A 19,689-nucleotide genomic window follows, 5' to 3' on the forward strand; every position below is an offset into this window, starting at 1 on the left:
CACACCCATGCTTGTGCACGGCTCACTTCCCGTGACCCTTGGAGCTCCCGGGACCCCCATATTGCACGGTAGAGGGGTCACCAGCCCAGCCAGGGCTCTTCCCACCCTGAAGTGCTTTGCTACAGAAAGTCCCTCATTCCTTTACCAAGACATCGCCCAAGACGCATTTGTCGAATCCCTGTGATGTGCCGGGCTCCGGGCTTCACGCTGGGGACTCAGCGGTAAGAAAAGCAGACACGGCCCCAGCCCTGATGGCGCTCGCCAGACCACCACCTCACTCTCCGATTCCCCACCACAGCCTTCCCCTAGGGTTCGCTTCCCCAGGAGGGCGTCCCTGATCATAAACTGGGTGAGTTCCGGCCTGTGCCCCGTCACACTGCACCCTCCAGGAAGGCCAGGGCCCCCACGCCACAGGTGGAGACGCTGACAGAATACATGACTGAGGCACTCGTGCTGAATCAATGACAGCCTGAGGCTTGAAGGGAGAGGGAAGACATGGAAGAGAAAAGACAGTGGTGACATGAGCTCCCGCATTCTTTCTGTCCCAAATATTGGGAATTCTTCACACGGCACCCCCAAGCAAACACAGGCCCGGTCGGCAACTTCCTGATCACTCACCAGCCAGCTGACTTCACCTGTCCCACCCATGCCAACCTGGCTGTGCTCCCTGGCTGCTTCCCAGAGCCCGGGTCTAAATCATGACACGACAGACCGCCACCACCTCCTTCAGTTTTTCCTACGACTAACTCAACAGCTGGAGGTGACACGGCTCCAATGCCCCCACGCCGAGGGACGCAAGCCGGAACCTCATGGTTGGAGGGGTCCTGCTGCTCCTGAGGGAGGGGTGGAGCCTGGCCTTGGGAGGAGTGAAGTCAGATGGATCCGTGCTGCGGGCACTCAGGGCTTGAGGCCACTCACCGCGTCTGGGCTTGGGGAAGCTGTCGTGCAGCCAGAAGACCACCTTCTCCACGAAGTGCTGGATGTCACATTGCTCAGGGCCGCGGACAAACACCATCCAGTCGTGAGTGAACCCCTCCGTGGTGGGCTTCTTGCGCAGTTGGGCGCGATGCCCCAGCTCTAACCTCACCTGGACGGTGCACTGGAGGAGAGAGAGGTGGGGAGACGAAGTCAGCACACGCCTCCAAGCAGGGGACTGTCCCCTCACCCACAGAGAACTTTCGATAAAGACCCCCAGCAGTGCAATACGCTCTCAACCCAGTGAGCAGCACACAGACGGCTTCCTATCGCGCCAGCACCTTGCCGCAGATGCCCCGTGCCTTCTCCCCTCCGTACTCCCACACAGTCCCCGCGTCTCCTCTCATCCGCCCCCTTATCCTCAATTCCACCTGCACAGCCTCCTCACCGGTCCCCAGCTCAGCCTAGCTCACTCCTGCCTCAGGGCCACCGCACTGGCCTACGATCCTCTGCTCCTGAGACTTCCCACGCTGGCGCCTCTTGTCACTGGGCTCTCAGCTTGACTGTCCCTCTGCAGGGAAGCCTCCCCTGATCACCGATCCAAAAGCATCCACCACCGCTCCCATCACTCTTTATCATAGAGGATGCTCTTCCGAGCACTTTCATTATCAAAAGTCATCTTGCTGATGGCTGTTGGTGTCTCTGCCACCTAAGCTTGTTGACTCCAGCATTTTCATTCCCACGCACGCATCACAGCACCTCCCGGAGGCCCCTCTCCTTCCCCTAAGTCATCAGCTACAACACTGGCTTTCAGTTTCAAAAGCAGAATGGGAGGTTCCCGAGAAGAAGGCAGAGGCCAGCCTGCGGCCCCCTGGTGACCGGTCCCAGGTGGACACATGGCCTGGGCAGCCCAGCTCCCTCCGCTGAGCACATGTCATGTCTGACACTTTGCTCTGAAATACAAGGCAGCTCAGGCCAGTTCCACGCCACTGAACACAAAGCTGCATGCCTTCAAAACACTCTTCATACCTAGGTTGGCCAAAACCACCAACAGGGAACCTACAGTAAATATCCACTCTGCTCTGTAAAAACCTCCCCAGACTTTTCATAGATACGGCCCTGACACCTACTATCAAATACAAGAATGTTACAAAATAAAGCAGCGGCCAAGTGCACACTTGCTTCTAAGTGCTGAGATAGCCGGGAGCCAGCCAGACCATGGCCTGAGTCCCACAACCTCCCCTGACAGAGCCGCCCTCCCGGGCCCCAGACCAGACAGCTCCCATCTGCGCCTTTCCACACCATCGCTCGGCAACTGGCCAGGTGTGTCCCAGTGGCTGCAATCCCTCCAGTACCTGTCTCTTCTTTGGCATTTCGCGGCCCCGTTCAGACCCCGCCACCTGGCTGAGTGCCCCGGCGCCTGGCCGGCTTCCCTCCCTCTCCGTCCCCCTCTCTGAGCTCTCAGTTGTCACGCGATGGAGCCGCCGGGGCAGGCAGATCCTATCGCCCCCACCCCCGCCCGCCATGTTAAAGCTTTCCACGGCTTGTCACTCCCTCAGAAGGAAGCCCGAGCCCCGCGCACATCTTCCACGCGTGTATTTCAAGTCTGAGACACTCGTCTCTTTTCACGTCCTAACCCTTTTGAAGTCAGAGTCCAGCCTGCACACACAGGCGCACACGTGCACACACACACACAGAAGCTGCTCCTGAGTTGGTGGCGCTGTCCTGGTATCTCAGAGTCCCAGAACCGAGGAAATGCAGGAAACGCGCACATTCCAGTTCAATCCTACAGCCAGCCCCAGACACACCAGGAACAGCCACTCCATCTCTCTTCATCTCTTCTAGTGCCGCAGCCTGTGTGCTCTAAGCTCGTTTCAAAACCCTACTCATCTCAAGTCCTGGCTCACACGCTGCCCTTTCCAGGGCCCTTTCTGGTAGCTACACTGGAGACCAACCCTGAGTCCCCACAGAAGCCTGTGGGCAGCTCCACGGGAGCCCCTTCATCCCATCCCCTGCTCCTGGGTTGTTGACACAGCCCCCAGGGCCCCTGTGAACTCTCTGAGAGCAGGGACTATGTCTTGTTCGTCTTCTTAGCCTCTATCTTGAAACCACGGGACAAGAGGCCCGGACGATGCTGGATTAATTAAACCAGAGAGCCTCTCAGGTCAGGGAGTTCTGAATGATGCTTTCAGAGACAGCAGGGCCATGGTGGCAGATAAGGACAGGCCAGTTCCAGCGTGTGGAAGAACTGGCCGGAGAGGCTGAGGGTCTGTGTGCACAGCAAGCCAGGTATAAGAAATGAGGCGGAGGTGTGCACTTTCTATTTGGCAACTTAAAAAGTAAATTAAAACATGTACATGATACAGATATACAATTTTTGTCAACTAAAAATTAATTTTTAAAAGGAAATGGGGCAGAGGGGATTCCCTTGGCTCAGGACAACTGTCCCTCTGGAGTTCCCTGGGAAAAGAGGGCAGGGGCTCCCTAGGGACCAGGCACACTGCAGGGGGTGCCTGGGATCAGGCCAAAGACAAAAGAAATAACCCGTCGTAAGTGGCTGACGGATATGGGAAACGGTCTTGGAGTCAAAGCCCCACCCTCGGCCCTCTGTGTAAGGCCTGGGGTGCAGGCAGAAAAGGGCGAACGGCAAACTAACAGCAACTCAAGCCTATGAGGAGGCAACCAGAGGGAGTGGCTGGAAAAAGGGTGAACACAGCCCGAAGCCACAGAACTGACAGGACCTGAGGGTGGAGGACATTCAGGTGACTCCAAGATCCGGGCAGCAGGGACATCGACGACCCCAGTGTGAGAAGAAAGTGGGGATGGACGGAAGATCAGGCACACTCATAAACCCCCGGCGCTGCGGATTTATGTGGATCTCAGGTAAAAGTGCCCCCACCAAACACGCGAGGTGAGGGCTTGGCGTCGGCCTGGCAATACTCAGGCCAAGCACGAGCATCTGCCTGAACAGCACCGCATTCCAGCAAACCCAAAACAACACTGACATTAGCCCCAAGCGGCTGTGACCACCCTCTATGCTTACACGCGTGGGCCTCTGCCTTTTTCTCTAGAAAACTCCCGCTGGGAGCATTACAGGTGAAAACTAAATGTACATACACATCATGGGAACAGCACCAGGATGCGGGAGAACGACCCCTGCTTCTGTGGAGCTGACTCCCACACGATGACAGTGTCTCCTCGGAATCGCTTATTCACTGACCCGGCCACTCAGACCTCGGCCGACTTCCCAGCATTTTTGATGACAGGGAGTTCCTACCCAGGGCACGCAGGCGGCAGAGCAGTTATTGTGAAAGAGTGAAAGACCGCGGTTCCACTGGAGAGGGGGAGGATGGAAGCACCAGAACTCCACCGCAGTGGCCAAAGTAAACAGGAAGGTTCCGAGGCAGCGATGGGTAATCTTTGCAGCCGGCAGGCCAGGCCCAAAGCGCTGCCCGGGCGACATGGATGCCCTGGGGGCTGGCGCCAACTTGAGCCTCAACATCCACTGTTAAGGGCATACCCCAGACTCGGCCAACAGATGCGAAGTTCGGGCGCCTGGCCTGCTGCACCCAGGGGACTGTGGAGCGCTGAGGGGGGCACTCCCCGGAAGGGGGGGGATAACAGTCTCTGCTGTTGTAGTAAAAAAGGAATCACGGATTCAGTGAGACGCTCAAGCCACGTCAACGGGAGGCAAGAAGTGGAGCCCCGGCCAACGCCTTTGACTTGTCAGGTCATGATAATTTATTAGCACAGCTAAGCCAATTCCATAGCCAAGGGTAACCACCCCCCTTCCCCCACGCCACCTGGACTCTTTCCCTGCCCATTAGGACCAAAGAACTGAAGCTAATCAATTAGCTGTCTCTCTAGGAAGGGTGCCTGGCTGCAGAGGTTAAGTGACAGGCTCTCCAGAATGTCTTAGAATGAATAATCTGATTGGTCAGTAGCTCTCCCCCAACTTTATCCCAGCAAGTTCCTTCAAGGCACCAGGAATGCCTGCTGCTGGGAGGCCACTTTTTTGGAACCTCTGGAATGGATGGCTGGAAACGAGCCAGGGGGCTGTGGTCTCAGGGATTTCCACTTCCCTGCACCTCTGGGACCACCCTGACACCCACTCCCCAACAAAAGCCCAGGATAAAGGGGAACCTTCCAGGACTGTCCCGGAAAGAGCTGTCCGTCTCACTTCTGGGAAACCATCTGAAAGACAGTGGACAGAGGGACGGGCACGAGCGCTCCGAGGGCCATCTGGGGACAGTTAGGCTTGGGCAGAGGGCCTCAGCTGGGACACTGCCCTCTCTCCAGGCCAGCTGGCAGAGGGCACTTGGAACCAAAGGGCCCAAATCCCAAATCGGGCAAACCAGGCAAACAGCCTCTCGAGGGCAGCTTAGCCGGGGCTTTCTCAACGCAGCGTGCGGCTCTCCCCAGGTGTGGGCTACAGCGGCCCCCACCTGGCAAAGAGCCGCGAGCCAGCCTTGTTCCAACAGCTTCACACAATTCCTTCAGCCGACGTACCCCACTTCCTGCAAGCCCTGAAGGCAGGTCTACAACAACCAGTTCATCTGAAGGTTTCCCCTGGTCTTCTGGTGGGAATTCTCAATAGATGCCCTTCCTCTGGGAACTTGCACTTCACCCAGTGGTAGAATTATGCCTGGAGTTTGGCTACTGCATCTAATTCCCTCGGAGGCAATGATCCTCTCCCCTCCCAGGAGAGGAGAGCACTGAGGAGTCGTTTCCCCCTTCAGCCTAAATTGATTTTGAGGTCCTCCTGGGCTGAGAACGTGCATGTGTGTGAGCCACACACGCACAAACAGGAAGAGGTGACGAGGCTTGGGCGATCCCATGGAGTGACGGCAACATGAGACCCAATAAAACCCCCTGCGGAACCTTCTCCCGCCAGGCCCAGTCGGGGGCTGTCAGTGGTAACCACTGAATTAGAATGTAAGAGATGGGGAATGACAGGTGCCCCTCCTTGACAGTCCTCTGAAGCGGAGAGCTGCCCACCCAGAATGCAAGGGCCTCTCACTGACAGGTACACGGGGTCCTGGTCCCCTGACTGCTGGCACACTGGGGCTGGGGGCCAGCACCTCCACCCCTCTTCTGGCTCCATCTGTCCTCGTCCCTCTGACCCAAGGCACAATGACAAAGCGATGAGAAGGCACTCAATGAATTTCTCTCTGGAAACTCTCTAAGAGTGGTGTGCAGACCACCCGGAAATGCAAATTCCCCTTTATAGGATCTGCAGGTTCCTGGTAAGACTGACTGTCTGACAACATTGTCAGGGGAGGCCTGGGACAGAGTATTTACGAACCAGGGGCCCACAGATGTGCAGACAGTGTACCGGCTATCTCCCAGGTTGTCCGGGGGGGAGGGGGAGGAGCCTTGGTGGACTTTTTGAATGTGCACAACCCCAATACAGGCATCTGTCACCAGACCAGGTGGGCCTGGCTGCAAAGGGACTGATTCCTAGTTACTTGTATTTAACTAGCAGCTGGCAAAGCTGAGTGCAAAACCTCCCATTACGAACCACAACGGGCATAAAGGGAAACAGGACTCTGGTCCCTGCCCTCAACTGCTTCACAATATAATCACTTCAGGACAAAAAAACTGGCAGGTCAGCTTTCCAGGGAGTAGCTTCAGAGCTGGGAGCAGGTGGGAAATCTGTCACACTTCAGCCAGCAACCTGGGTAATTTGGAGCTTTTCGGGCAGGTTTGGGGAACCAGCCGAGTTGCAGGAGGAAAACTCAACCCACCCTTGCCTGCTGGTAGAACTTCCTGAGCCTGCATTTCCACATCTGTGAAACGGGCCCCTGGCATCAGAAACAAACTTTCCCTGCTGAAGAACATCGTTGCGAGGCAGCTGCTCTCAAATCCAAACCTAGGAGAGCATCTGCAGGACCAGCAAGCAGCAATTCGAGTGTGGGGGTGCTCCCTGGTCCTTTCGAAGAACGTGACCTCCCAGATGCTGACACCACCTCCCAGCTCCCTAGGCAGCCCCAGTCCCCGTGACCTGCTCTCAGGCCCTTTCCCAATCTCTTCGGCATCTGCTCAGCCTTATCCTTGTCACGTCCCAGTCCCCTCCCCCGGCCCCAGCCCAGGAAACAAACCACACTCCTTCCAGACATAACCCTTAAGTGAGCAGGGAACTCGCTCATCCCCCTGCCAAAAAAAATACAAATACCACAGACAACACCAGCACAGACTTGGGGCGGAGGGGGAATCAAACATGCGGGTTATGGTTGGGGCAAAGAGAACCAGAAAGGCATTTTCCCGGCCATGGGGAAAAGATGTCAATGCTGAGAAGCTGGGAGCCCAGAGCACAGTGGGAAATCCTGCTTCTTAGGGGGCTCTGAAAGTCCTAGAGAGTAAAAGAGGAAGGCAAAAAGAGAATCAAAGCCTCCCAAAGCCAGCAACTGGGTGGAAAGCCGTGCTGTTTCCCACTATAATGAGGCACTAACATTTTGTGGCATCTGGGGGGCTAGTGGGAGCGGAAGCCCAGGGTTCTGCTGGATTCAAAGCATTTTCCCTGTGCCAAGAGTCCCGCAGGGACACTGACCGCCAACTCACCTACTTGAGTAAAAGATACCATTCTCTCCTGTTTCCCCAGGGGCCTCTGGCTCTGAGAGGAAGGGACAGAACCCTTGGGCCTCTCTCAAATTTGCATGAAAGCTTTGCTGGGGAAGCTAGAATCAGACTTTGGGTCCAAACACACTTCCCTCTGGGAGCAGCTTCCCTTGCAAACACTTCTGCAAGGAGGGAGACCATCACCATCGACGGAACTTTCTGCGATGATGGAAATGCATCTGCATTGCCCGACACGGTGGTCAGTAGCTCAGTAGCTCAGTAATGGTGGTTACTGAGCGCTTAAAATGTGGCTGGTGCGATGGAGGAACTGAAGTTGTCATTCAAGTTAGTTTAAATGTAAATCAGCCACAGATGCTGGTGACTGTGGTACCGGGCAGTGCAAAGCCAGCTCTCTCTCACACCTGTCTACCTGAGTGAGACCTTTATCTCTCTCTGTCGCAGACCAGGAATGCCACCCATTTCCACCATCCCACTTACATAAGTGACAGCCACCCAGACCTCCAGGGTTCCACACATCACAAGGGGAACGGACAGGCTTCGGGCCTAGGACATCTCCCCCAGGGACTAAGGAAGGAGGGCAGGGGCCATCCATACCCTATGCCTCTGTGTGCCCAACGGGACTTGCCCGGAGGCAGCCTTCATTGAAAGTGGACACTAAAGGTACATTTCATTTGGGTTTTTAACTCAATACAGATCGGAAGCAACAAGCTCTGTCCCTTCAACGGAAATCAACTCACACCACGACGTGGAAATCCATCAATCAACTGCTGCAAACTCTTCCTTACCTCTTAAGAGGAAGGCAGCAACACCCAAACCAGATGGGAAGCCATGGGAATTGGGTGCCAGAAGCATGAGACACCTGTCTCCACGACCCTGTGCCACAGGCGCCAAGATGAGCAGGAGGGAGGATCCTTGCCTCCCACCCATGAAACCACACAGTCAGACAGTGCCACCTCAGTGGCGCCAGCAGCCAGGGACGCCCCAACCTGCCTCTCTAACGGCGGAGATTTTGGCTGCCACCCCCACAGCCCCACAACACCTTTCCTGGCCTGGCGCCCCTGAAAGCCAGGGCAGCAGAGGAGGAGGAAGAAATGATCCCATGTTGGGGGCCAGCAATGCTTCTGGGCTTGAGGAAGAGGGGTAGGGGCTTGGGTATTGGAGAAGAGGCAGCGCAGAGTTGGGTAAACGGGGTGCCAGGGTGCAGGAAGGCCTCGTGGGAACCAACACAGACCAATGGGGAGGGGCCGTCCGGAGCGTTTAGGAAGGTTGGGGAACCCACCCACCCTGGGTTTCAACTGAGGCTCTAAGATCCTGGGGGGAAAAAAAACAGAAAATGAGGTGGAAGGAGGGAGAGGGTAGTGGCTGAAAGAGACATCAGGACTCATCAGGCTGATGGGCATTAGATGAAGTGGGAGACCCTGAAGGCAAAGGTTGTACAGGAGACTGCAGGACTGTGACATGACGAACCAGGCTGGGAGGGAGATCTGGACTGGGGTGAAGTGTGGGGAAGCCTAAATCAGGATCCCAGGGGCGGAGAGGGCCCAAGCTGAGGGAAACAGCAGGCCATCAGTGACTCAAAGGTCTGGGGAATCCGGGTCAGAGAAGAAACTGCTCCTGGCCCTGGTCTCAGAGCAGAGGGTCTGAAGGTGAAAGAGACAGACCCGCCGGGTTCAACGGAGAGTGATCAGGGCCTGAAACTAGAAGGGGGCTGAGGCGGCAGGGTGGGTCAGAGAAAGAAGTCTGAAAAAGCAAGTACAAAGAGAGGCGGCACTCCAAACAGGCCTGAGTCCCTGCAGCAAAAGACAGAAGGCCAGGGTCCTATGGAGTCAGAGGAGCTCAGGCCAGGGCTGGGGTTGGGGGAGAAAGGGATGCTCTGGCTGCAGCCGGGGCAGGATCAAAGAGAAGGCTCAGGCCCAGGTAGGGGATGGGTGGAGATAAAGCTTAGGCTGGGCCTGGGTTCAAGGAAGAGAGAGGCCGCAGAGCAGGGTCCCAGGGGGCCGGGGACGCCTCATATCTGAGCTGAGGTTGAAGGGAGGACAGGCAGCAGGTTGGGGACTCCGGGAGTTTGAGGCGACTCGGGGCCAAGGGTCCAGACAGGAAAGCAGACAGTGACTGGCCCTGGACCTAGAGAGGGAAAGGTCTACAGGGCAGATCCGAGGGGTCCCGGGAGGGGTCTGAACAGGGCCGAGATCCCAGGAAGTGCCTGGAAGGAGCTCTGGGCCAGGCTGAAGTCCCGAGAGCTGTCTTGAGGTCCCTACGCCGGGCTGGGGTCCCCAGGGGCGTCCCAGGTGGATGCAGGTCGGACTGGGGTTCCGAGGGGTCTCCCGGGGGGCTCCGAGCCAGGCTGGGGGGTCACCAGGAGCGTCCCAGGGGGCTCCGGGCCCGGCCCAGGTCCTGAAGGGGGTCCGAGGCGCCCTGGCCGGGGTCGCGGATGGGGGAGGGGCGCCCCCGCCCCACATAAAGGCCCGGGGAGCGGCGGGCGCGCACAAAGCGGGCGGGCGGGCGGGCGGGCGCGGAGCGGGGAGGCCGGGACCGGGGAGGGCCGGGCGGGCCGGCGGGCGGGAGGGGGCCGGGCGGGCTGCGCTGGGGCGGCGCGGCCGCTCCTCACCTGATTGTCCATGGCTGGCGCCCCGCCCCGCCCCCGGGCCCCGCGTCGCTCGCCGCCGCCGCCGCCGCTCAACGCCGCCCCGCCGCCCTCATTGTCTGTCAAGCGCCGCCGCCGCCGCCGTCGCCGCCGATCCCGGCCGCCCGCTCGCCCGCCAGCCCCGCGGAACCGGAAACCACCGCCAGCCCGGGTCGCGCACCGATCACGGGCCCCCGCCGCCGACTAGGGCCCGCCGCATCGACTGACAGCCACCTGGGCCAATCGACGGCGCGGACGGCCGCTTGTGGCGCGGGACTTCCTGCCTGGTGGGGGCCTGCCGGGCTGCGGTCGGAGGGACGAAGCCCGCAGCCAATGGGAGGCTGGGACCGGAGGGGCGGGAGGAGGGAGGGAGGGAGGCGCGAGGCGAGCCTGGCGGAGGGGAGCGCGAGGTGTGCGCCGCACGTGGAGGGGGGCGGGGGCGGGACGGGTGCGCCGCGCCTGCGCGCTGCGGCCCGCAGGGGGCGCTGCCTCGTGGCTGGAGCCTCCAGAGCGGGAGCGTCCCAGGAGCTGCAACTGAGGTTACGGGTTCGAGCCCTGTGGAGGGATCCCCCAGCCCCCTGGTAGGGACACTTTTGTTTCCTGACCTCATGATGCTGTTATGTGATGGAATGAGCCCAGGGCTCTGAAACTGGAGATTAATTTTCTTTTTTTTTTCTTTTAAGACACAGTCTCGCTCTGTGGCCTAGGCTAGAGTGTAGTAGCACGATCTCAGCTCACTGCAACCTCCACCTCCCAGGTTCAAAAGATTCTACTGCCTCAGCCTCCCGAGTAGCTGGGATTACAGGAGCTCACCATTACGCCCAGCTAATTTTTGTATTTTTAGTAGAGACGGGGTTTTGCCATGTTGGCCAGGCTGGTCTCAAACTCCTGACCTCAAGTGATCTGCCTGCCTCAACCTCCCAAAGTGGAGATTAATTTTTCTAATCCTGCATATCCTTGGCAAACCTGGTCAGCCCCTTCTTCACCTTTCCCTGAGTCTCAGTTTGTGCATCTATGAAATAGGTTGAAGAACAGTACTGTGTGATTCTTCGTGCTAATTTGAATGATACAAATTTGGAATCGTGCTACATTCAAATGACCCAGGAGAGTCACATGTTTTCAGTTAGACATGAAGAATAAGTTCTGGCGATCTATCACACAGCAAGGTGACTACATAATAATGTTATTTTATATTTTAAAATTGCTAAAAGTGGCCAGATGCAGTGGCTCATGCCTGTAATCCCAACACTTTGGGAGGCTGAGGGGGACGGATCACCTGAGGTCGGGAGTTCAAGACCCGCCTGGCCAACATGGTGAAATCCCATCTCTACTAAAAAAAATACAAAAATTAGCCGGGCGTGGTGGTGTGTGCCTGTAATTCTAGCTACTCAGGAGGCTGAGGCAGGAGAATCGCTTGAACCAGGGAGGCAGAGGTTGCAGTGAGCTGAGATCACGCCACTGCACTCCAGCCTGAGTGACAGAGCAAGACTCTGTCTCAAAAAAGAGAAAAAAAGAAAAAAAATGCTAAAAGTGGATTTTGAATGTTCTCACCATAAATAATTGATAAGTATATGTGGTGATGGATATGTCAATTAGCCTGATTTGTTTATTCCATAATGTATACCTGTATCAAAGCATCAAGGTGTACCCCATACATATATACAGTTATTATTTGTCAATAAAGATTTTTTTTTTGAGATGAGGTCTCTGCTGGAGTGCAGTGGCACAATCATGGCACTGGACTAGAACTCCTGGGTTCAAACAATTCTCCCACCTCAGCCTCTCAAGCAATTAGGACTGACTGCAGGCTCATGTCACCACGCCCAGCTAGTTTGGTTATTTATTTATTTATTTATAGAAAGAGGGGTCTCACTATGTTGCCCAGGTTGGTCTCCAACTCCTGGCCTCAGGCAATCCTCCTGCCATGGCCTCCCAAAGTGCTAAGACTATAGGCATGAGCCACTGTGCCCTGACCAAAAATATAATTTTTAAAGAGAGAATCTCATGTTATCCACAAAATTTTAAATAGTACCTATCTCTCAAAAAACTGTTTTGATTTATTGAGGATCACAAAATTTTACAATGACCTGTAAACTGTGTTTATGTGGGAAATAGGCATAACCCCATCTTTTTCAGGACTTTGTAAGCCACTTGTCTCTTGGACATTAGGACTTCTGCCTGTGATTTGGGGATCCTTGTGGAGTTATTTTAATTCCCTCTTATCATTAAAAATCGGGTTGTCATTTACAAGAAAGAAACAAACCACACCATTAAAAAATGGGCAAAGGACATGAACAGATACTTCTCAAAAGAAGACATACATGCGGCCAATAAGCATATGAAAAAATGCTCAACATCACTGATTATTAGAGAAATGCAAATCAAAACCACAGTGAGATACCATCTCACAGAAGTCGGAATGGCGATTATTAAAAAGTCAAAAAACGCCGGGCGCGGTGGCTCACGCTTGTAATCTCAGCACTTTGGGAGGCCGAGGCGGGCGGATCATGAGGTCAGGAGATCGAGACCACGGTGAAACCCCGTCTCTACTAAAAAAATAGAAAAAATTAGCCGGGCGTGGTGGCGGGCGCCTGTAGTCCCAGCTACTCGGAGAGGCTGAGGCAGGAGAATGGCGTGAACCCGGGAGGGTGAGCTTGCAGTGAGCCGAGATTGCGCCACTGCACTCCAGCCTGGGCGACAGAGCGAGACTCCGTCTCAAAAAAAAAAAAAGTCAAAAAACAACAGATGCTGTCAAGGTTGCGGAGAAAAAGCACTTTTACACTATTGGTGGGAGTGTAAATTAGTTCAACCATTGTGGAAGACAGTGTGACGATTCCTCAAAGACCTAGAGGCATGAATACCGTTCAACCCAGCAATCCCATTACTGGGTATATACCCAAAGGAATATAAATCATTCTATTATAAAGACACATGCACGCATATGTTCACTGCAGCATTATTGACAATAGCAAAGACATGAAATCAACCTAAATGCCCATCAGTGATAGATTGGATAAAGAAAATGTGGTATATATACACCATGGAATACTATGCAGCCATAAAAAGGAACCAGAGCATGTCCTTTGCAGGGACATGGATGGAGCTGGAAGCTGTTATCCTCAGCGAACTAACGCAGGAACAGAAAACCCAACACCACATGTTCTCATGTATAAGTGGGAGCTTAATGATGAGAACACATGGTAACATGGTGGGGAACAACACACACCGGGGCCTGTCAGGGGGTGTGGTGGGGGGAGGGAGAGCATCAGGAAGAACAGGTAACAAAGGCCGGGCTTAATACCTAGGTGATGGGATGATCTGTGCAGCAAACTGCCACGGCACACGTTTACCTATGTAACAAACCTGCGTATCTTGCACATGTATCCCTGAACTTAAAAGTTGGATAAAAAATAAATAACCTGGCCGGGCGCAGTGGCTCACGCTTGTAATCCCAGCACTTTGGGAGGCCGAGGCGGGCAGATCACGAGGTCAGGAGATCGAGACCACGGTGAAACCCCGTCTCTACTAAAAATACAAAAAATTAGCCAGGCGTGGTGGCGGGCGCCTGTAGTCCCAGCTACTCGGAGAGGCTGAGGCAGGAGAATGGCGTGAACCCGGGAGGCGGAGCTTGCAGTGAGCCGAGATCGCGCCACTGCACTCCAGCCTGGGCAACAGAGCAAGACTCCGTCTCAAAAATAAAAAATAAAAATAAAAAAATAAAATAAAAAAAAAACCCCTATTTAAAAAATCAGATTGTTGGGGCACATGTTCTTGGGATCTCCTGTGAGCTGTGTCATGGGCAAAAAGTAATAAAATTGTTTAAAAACGAAGAAAAAATTGAAGCGGGAGGATCACCTGAGGTCAGGAGTTCGAGACCAGCCTGGCCAACACAGTGAAACCCCGTCTCTACTAATAATACAAAAATTAGCCTGGCATGATGGTGGGCACCCATAATCCCAGCTACTCAGGAGGCTGAGGCAGGAGGATTGCTTGAACCTGGGAGACGGAGGTTGCAGTGAGCAGAGATTGCGCCACTGCACTCCAGCCTGGGCGACAAGAGCAAAACTCTGTCTCAGATAAAAAAAAAAAAAAAAGAAAGAAAAAGAAAAAAGAAAAAAACAGATTGTTTTCTCACTTAAGTGTCAGTCAAACATTTATTAGCTAGTGGGGCCAGTGTTTGCACTGAAGAACAAACAACACCAGAAAATGAATGACTTTGGAATGAAAGTAAGTCCAGATAAAAACTCTAAAGAAGATCAGGTTGCTGTCATGGTAACACCACCATGCTTTTTAATCAAGAGCAGGTGGTGCTGGAAAGAAAAAAAAATGGAGATCATGCTGAGAAAATAAGCAGTGATTGTTAATACTTTTTTTTTTTTTTTTTTTGAGACAGGGTCTTGCTCTGTCACCCAGGCTGGAGTGCAGTGGTACAAACACAGCTTACTGCAGCCTTAACCTCCTGGGCTGAAGTGGTTCTCCCACTCAGCCTCTCATGTAGCTGGGAACACAGGCATGCACCTATTTAGGTATGCCTATTTCCCACATAAACACCACGCCCAGCTAACTTTTAAAATTTTTTGTAGATGGCCAGATGCAGTGGCCCACACTTGTAATCCCAGCACTTTGGGAGTCCAAGACAGGCGGGTCACTTGAGGTCAGGAGTTTAAGACCAGCCTGGCCAACATGGCAAAAACCCATCTCTACTAAAATACAAAAATTAGCTGGGCGTGATGGCATGTGCCTGTAATGCCGCTACTTGGGAGGCTGAGACATAAGAACTGCTTGAATCTGGGAAGCAGAAGTTGCAGTAAGCTGGGAGCCAAGATTGTGCCACTGTACTCCACCCTGGGCAAAAGAGTGAGACTGTGTCTCAAAAAAAAAAAAAAAAAAAAAAAACAAACCATCTTGCCCAGGCTGCTCTCAAACTCCTGGGTTCAAGCAATCCTGCTCTGCTGCCTCAGCCTCCCAAAGTTCTGGGATTATAGGTATGGGCCACTACACCTGGCCATAATGTAGTCTCACTCTGTCACCCAGGCTGGAGTGCAGTGGCGTGATCTCTGCTCACTGCAACCTCCGCCTCCCGGGTTCAAGGAATTCTCCTGCCTCAGCCTCCCAAGTAGCTGCGATTACAGGCATTTGCCACCACGCCTGGCTAATTTCTTTGTATTTTTAGTAGAGACAGGGTGTCAACATTTGGCCAGGCTGGTCTTGAACTCCTGACCTTGTGATCCACCCGCCTCAGCTTCCCAAAGTGCTGGGATTTGAGCCACCGCGCCCGGCCAAAGAAAAAAATTTTTTTAAATCCTATCACTGGATATAAGTAGATCAGTTTCTCTAAGTAGTCCCCAAAGCAGCAGTGTGAGCATCACTTGGGTATGTTGCTATAAATGCACATTCTGGTCTTCCCCCACCCTTGTTTATGGAACCAGAAATTCTATGTGCTTGGACAACAGTGGCTTAACCAACCCTACAGATGGTTCCAAGGCTCACCTAACTTTCAGAATCACTGCCCCAGGTAAAGGGACAAAAATGGGAGTCAGGGGTAGCCATCTATCTTCTTTTTTTTTGTTTGTTTGTTTTTTGGAAACAGAGTTTTGCTCTGTTGTCCAGCCTGGAGTGCAGTGGCACAGTCTCAATTCACTGAAATCTCCATCTCCGAGGCTCAAGTGATCCACCTGCCTCAGCCTCCCAAAGTGCTGAGATTACAGGCATGAGTTACCATGCCGGGCCAGCATCTGTCTTTGAAGGAAGCTTGCAGGAAAAGAACCTTTAGGCTACACTTGCTACAAATATGAGCTTCTGGAACTCAGCTCCCTCCCCCTTATTCAGTTGGGAAATTACCATTCAATTAGGTTCTAAATTGTTGGGAATTTTCAAAACTGCATCCTTCAGGCTCCCACTGGCTGAGGTGGAATACTTTGAACATTGAAAAGAATAATGGGGAAGGGCAGGGCGCAGTGGCTCACACCTGTAATCCCAGCACTTTGGGAGGCCGAAGCGGGTGGATCACGAGGTTAGGAGACTGAGACCATCCTGGCTAACACGGTGAAACACCGTCTCTACTAAAAATACAAAAAAAAAAAAAAATTAGCTGGGCGTGGTGGTGGGCACCTGTAGTCCCAGCTACTCAGGAGGCTGAGGCCAGGGAATGGTGTGAACCCAGAAGACGGAGCTTGCAGTGAGCCAAGATTGTGCCACTGCACTCCAGCCTGGGTGACAGAGCAAGACCCCATCTCAAAAAAAAAAAAAAAAAAAAAGAATAATGGGGAAGGAACTGAATGTTTACTGACACATGAGCAGATAAACTAAACATGGTTTATCCATGCAATGGAAGCTTATTCAACCTTAAAAAGGAAGAAAATATGGTGTGGTGGTGTGCACCTGTAGTCCCAGCTACTCAGAAGGCTGAGACAGGAGGATTGCTTGAGCCTGGGAGTTTGAGGCTGCAGTGGGCTATGATTGCACTGATGGCAGCAGCTGGCCATCTGGACCGGCCACCACCATCATACTAACTGCAGCACAGGGGCACAGCCGGGACTGAATGCTCCATAAATCTGGCAGAAGCTGGTGACAAGTGGGAGCCCCGCCCCTTCTGAGTTGGGGTGGGAGCTCCCTGGGTGGTGCTGCAGCCACTCAAGCCATGGCTACAGACCTGGGCATTACTGGGCTCTCAGGCCCAGAAGCAGGCAGGAGCCCCACCCTCCCAGGTGCAGCTGCAGCTGTCCAAACTGCAGCTGTGGACCCAGGAGTCCCTGCACTCCTGGGGGCCTGGGAAGGTTCCCCCTGCCCTTGCAGGCTCAGAAATGTCTGCTCCCACTGCTTGGCTTCTCCCTGCTATTGGGGCCCGCTCCATCTGAAAGCAAAGTTGTAGCTGAGCCCCAGAGCTGTTGCAGCCAGGCAGGGTGTGCACACACTTGGGGCAGTGCAGACACACCAGCTCCCTGCTACCTCAGCCCCATCTGGACTTTGGGCACCAACGAGCATAGGAGGGAAGCCAAAGGGGGCTGAGGGCAGCTCAGTGCTGACCTGCATGTGCCCCTTGGCACCTATAGCCTGGGCACCATCAACAGCAGCAGGAGGCAGACAGGTTCATGGATGGAAGGGGATGGGTCCCTGGTGAGGCCCCACCTTCAGGCCAGGGAGGACCTGAAGGCTAGGGGCTGGGCTACTAGCCCCATGGACTGGAGTGGCAACATGTGATGCCATTTCCAGGCCTGCTCATGGACGAATAGGCATACATTTTTTCCCTTCTGAGGCCCATAAAAGCCCTGGGCTCAGCCAAAGCTGGGCAGACATTGGGATGACCAGCTTCAGAGAGCAGCTACCCACTCCAGAGCCTCCTCTGTGCTGAGAGCTGCAGAGACATCAGGACTACCAGCTGCAGAGAGGAGCAACTCACTCTAAGGCCTCTTCTTTGCTGAGAGTTTGGACAAACATGGGATGACCTGCCTGCAGAGAGAAGCAACCCACCCCAGGGCCTCCTTCTGCTGAGAGCTGCAGAGAACGATGGCACAACCTGCCTGCAGAGGGGAGCTACCCACTCCAGGGCCTCCTCTCTGCTGAGAGCTAGGCAAGCAATGGGACAACCTGCCTGCAGAGAGAAGCTACCCACTCCAGGGCCTCCTCTCTGCTGAGAGCCACAGAAAACGACAGGATGAACTGCCTGCAGAGAGGAGCTACCCAGTCCAGGGCCTCCTGTGAGCTATTCTGTCACTCAATAAAGCTCCTGTTCACCTTCCTCACCCTCCACTTGTCCACATACCTCATTCTTCTTGGGCAGAGGACAAGAATTCAGGAACTGCTAAACAGCAGGGCTGAAAGAGCTATAAAACCCACAGGGCTGAAACATGCCCCTTGCCATGTTGTGGGTGAAGAGAAGGAGAGAAGAGCTGCGGCCCTTCAGGGACCTAGGAGCTCCCTGAGCCAGGGCTGTGACTCCCTCTTTGGAGCCCAGTGGTTCCTGGAGTCTCCAAGCTTCTGAGTGCCACTGCTTTCCCTGGTGGCAGCTGTGGAAGCTGCTTGTGGTGCACCTGGTCTGGCCGCAGCCTCTCAGAGAGCCAGGGCCCGTGCCGGCACCTGGAGCTGTCTGCCCTGCTGCAGCAGCTGGTGTGCCTGGCTGCATGCAGTGGCCAGACCTCATGCTTGCTTGCTCACACACCCCTGGCCCCTCCGTGCCTGCCTTGCCCTTGGCAAGTGTGAGATCCAGGCTAGTAGTGTGAGCTGAGCACAGCCTGCCAGGCCGAGTGGGTGGAATGAGCCCAGTGGGCCCGAGCAAAACTCAGGCAAAGGTGCCACCAGCCACAGAGATTTCCAACCACAAATCAACACCCCAAGGATCCTGCAACATTTTTGAGGGCTCGTCCAGGATCTGTAGAAGGGTGAGTGAAAGGGTGAGTAAAAGTGGGTCTGCTCTTTTCTGTCCCTTTTTAGGAGTCCCTAAACTCAACAATAGCTAAAATGAAAGAAAAATATCAGACCTCCATTAGCCAGTTAAAATTGACTAGTACAGCTGCTGGACTTAAAACATGGATGATAGGCTTGCTGGGGAGGACACTGTCAATCCCTCATCATCCTCAAGTGTTGAGAATGTTGGGTTTGTTTCAATCCCGTTTCCTTTCATGAGATCTACCTGTTACATGGGACCAGAAGGAGGTCCTGGGGCAACTGAGGATATCTGGCTAAGCCTATGCCTCAGTGTTATCCAAAGGCCCCTGGACTAACTCCTGCAACTCAAGTCCCTAAGCGCCCATTAGGGTGTTGTGACTAGGACCTCCAGTCTCCTATCTTTCTTTCTTTCTTTCATGGTTGTCAAGGTTCTTATCTCTTCTTTTTTTTTTTTTATTTGAGGCGGAGTCTTGCTCTGTCACCCAGGCTGGAGTGCAGTGGCATGATCTTGACTCCTGACCTCAGGTGATCCACCTGCCTTGACCTCCCAAAGTGCTGAGATTACAGGCATGAGCCACTGCACCCAACTCCTATCTCTTCTTTATATACAATGTTAAATTTGTGTGTGTGTGTGTGTGTGTGTGTGTGTGTGTGTGTATTTGACACAGAGTCTCACTCTGTCGCCCAGGCTGGAGTGCAGTGGTGTGATCTTATCTCATTGCAACCTCTGCCTCCAAAGTAGTTGGGATTTCAGGCATGCACCACCATGACAGGCTAATTTTTGTATTTTAATAGAGATGGGGTTTCACCATGTTGGCCAGGCTTGTCTTGAACACCTGACCTCAGGTCATCCACCCACCTTGGCCTCCCAAAGTGCTGGGATTACAGGCATGAGCCGCCACATCCAGCCTACAATGTTAAATGTTAAGAATGTTGCTGCAAGACAGAGAAATTACTGGGTAGAATGAGCATTTGGCTTAGTCATCAAAAGTATAAAATGGAAGGTTTAGAGTAGCACAAATGAGCAAAGTGTGCCTTGGTATCTGTACATAAATTTGTGGCAAAAATGTTATTGTCATTTCCTTGGTTGCCACCTTGGTGCAAGGCACCTTGAGGAACAGAAGAATGGCCTCAGGAAGGAAGCTTTTCTGTAAACACAAGGGCAAATATATGGTCCAAGGTCCCAT

General features: G+C 53.8%; 1 protein-coding gene across 4 annotated transcripts in view; it reads right to left on the reverse strand.

Moving 5' to 3' along the window:
- The window catches only part of MLLT1 (MLLT1 super elongation complex subunit), a 74,585-nt gene extending 64,267 nt beyond the window's left edge, over positions 1–10,318 (reverse strand). For 2 of the 4 annotated variants that reach the window (XM_055238265.2, XM_063615848.1), the window contains exons 1-2: positions 10,103–10,316; positions 919–1,099 (exon numbers count right to left, since the gene is read on the reverse strand). In XM_055238265.2, the coding sequence (XP_055094240.1) occupies positions 919–1,099; positions 10,103–10,114 (193 nt within the window). In that variant the 5' untranslated portion in view covers positions 10,115–10,316. Of the gene's footprint in view, positions 1–918; positions 1,100–10,102 lie in introns of all 4 variants that reach the window. The other 2 variants (XM_063615849.1, XM_055238264.2) reach the window with 2 other exon arrangements.
- Between the last annotated feature and the right edge of the window lie 9,371 nt (positions 10,319–19,689).

This window comes from Symphalangus syndactylus, chromosome 13 (assembly GCF_028878055.3).
Source record: "Symphalangus syndactylus isolate Jambi chromosome 13, NHGRI_mSymSyn1-v2.1_pri, whole genome shotgun sequence".
Classification (NCBI taxonomy): Eukaryota; Metazoa; Chordata; class Mammalia; order Primates; family Hylobatidae; genus Symphalangus; species Symphalangus syndactylus.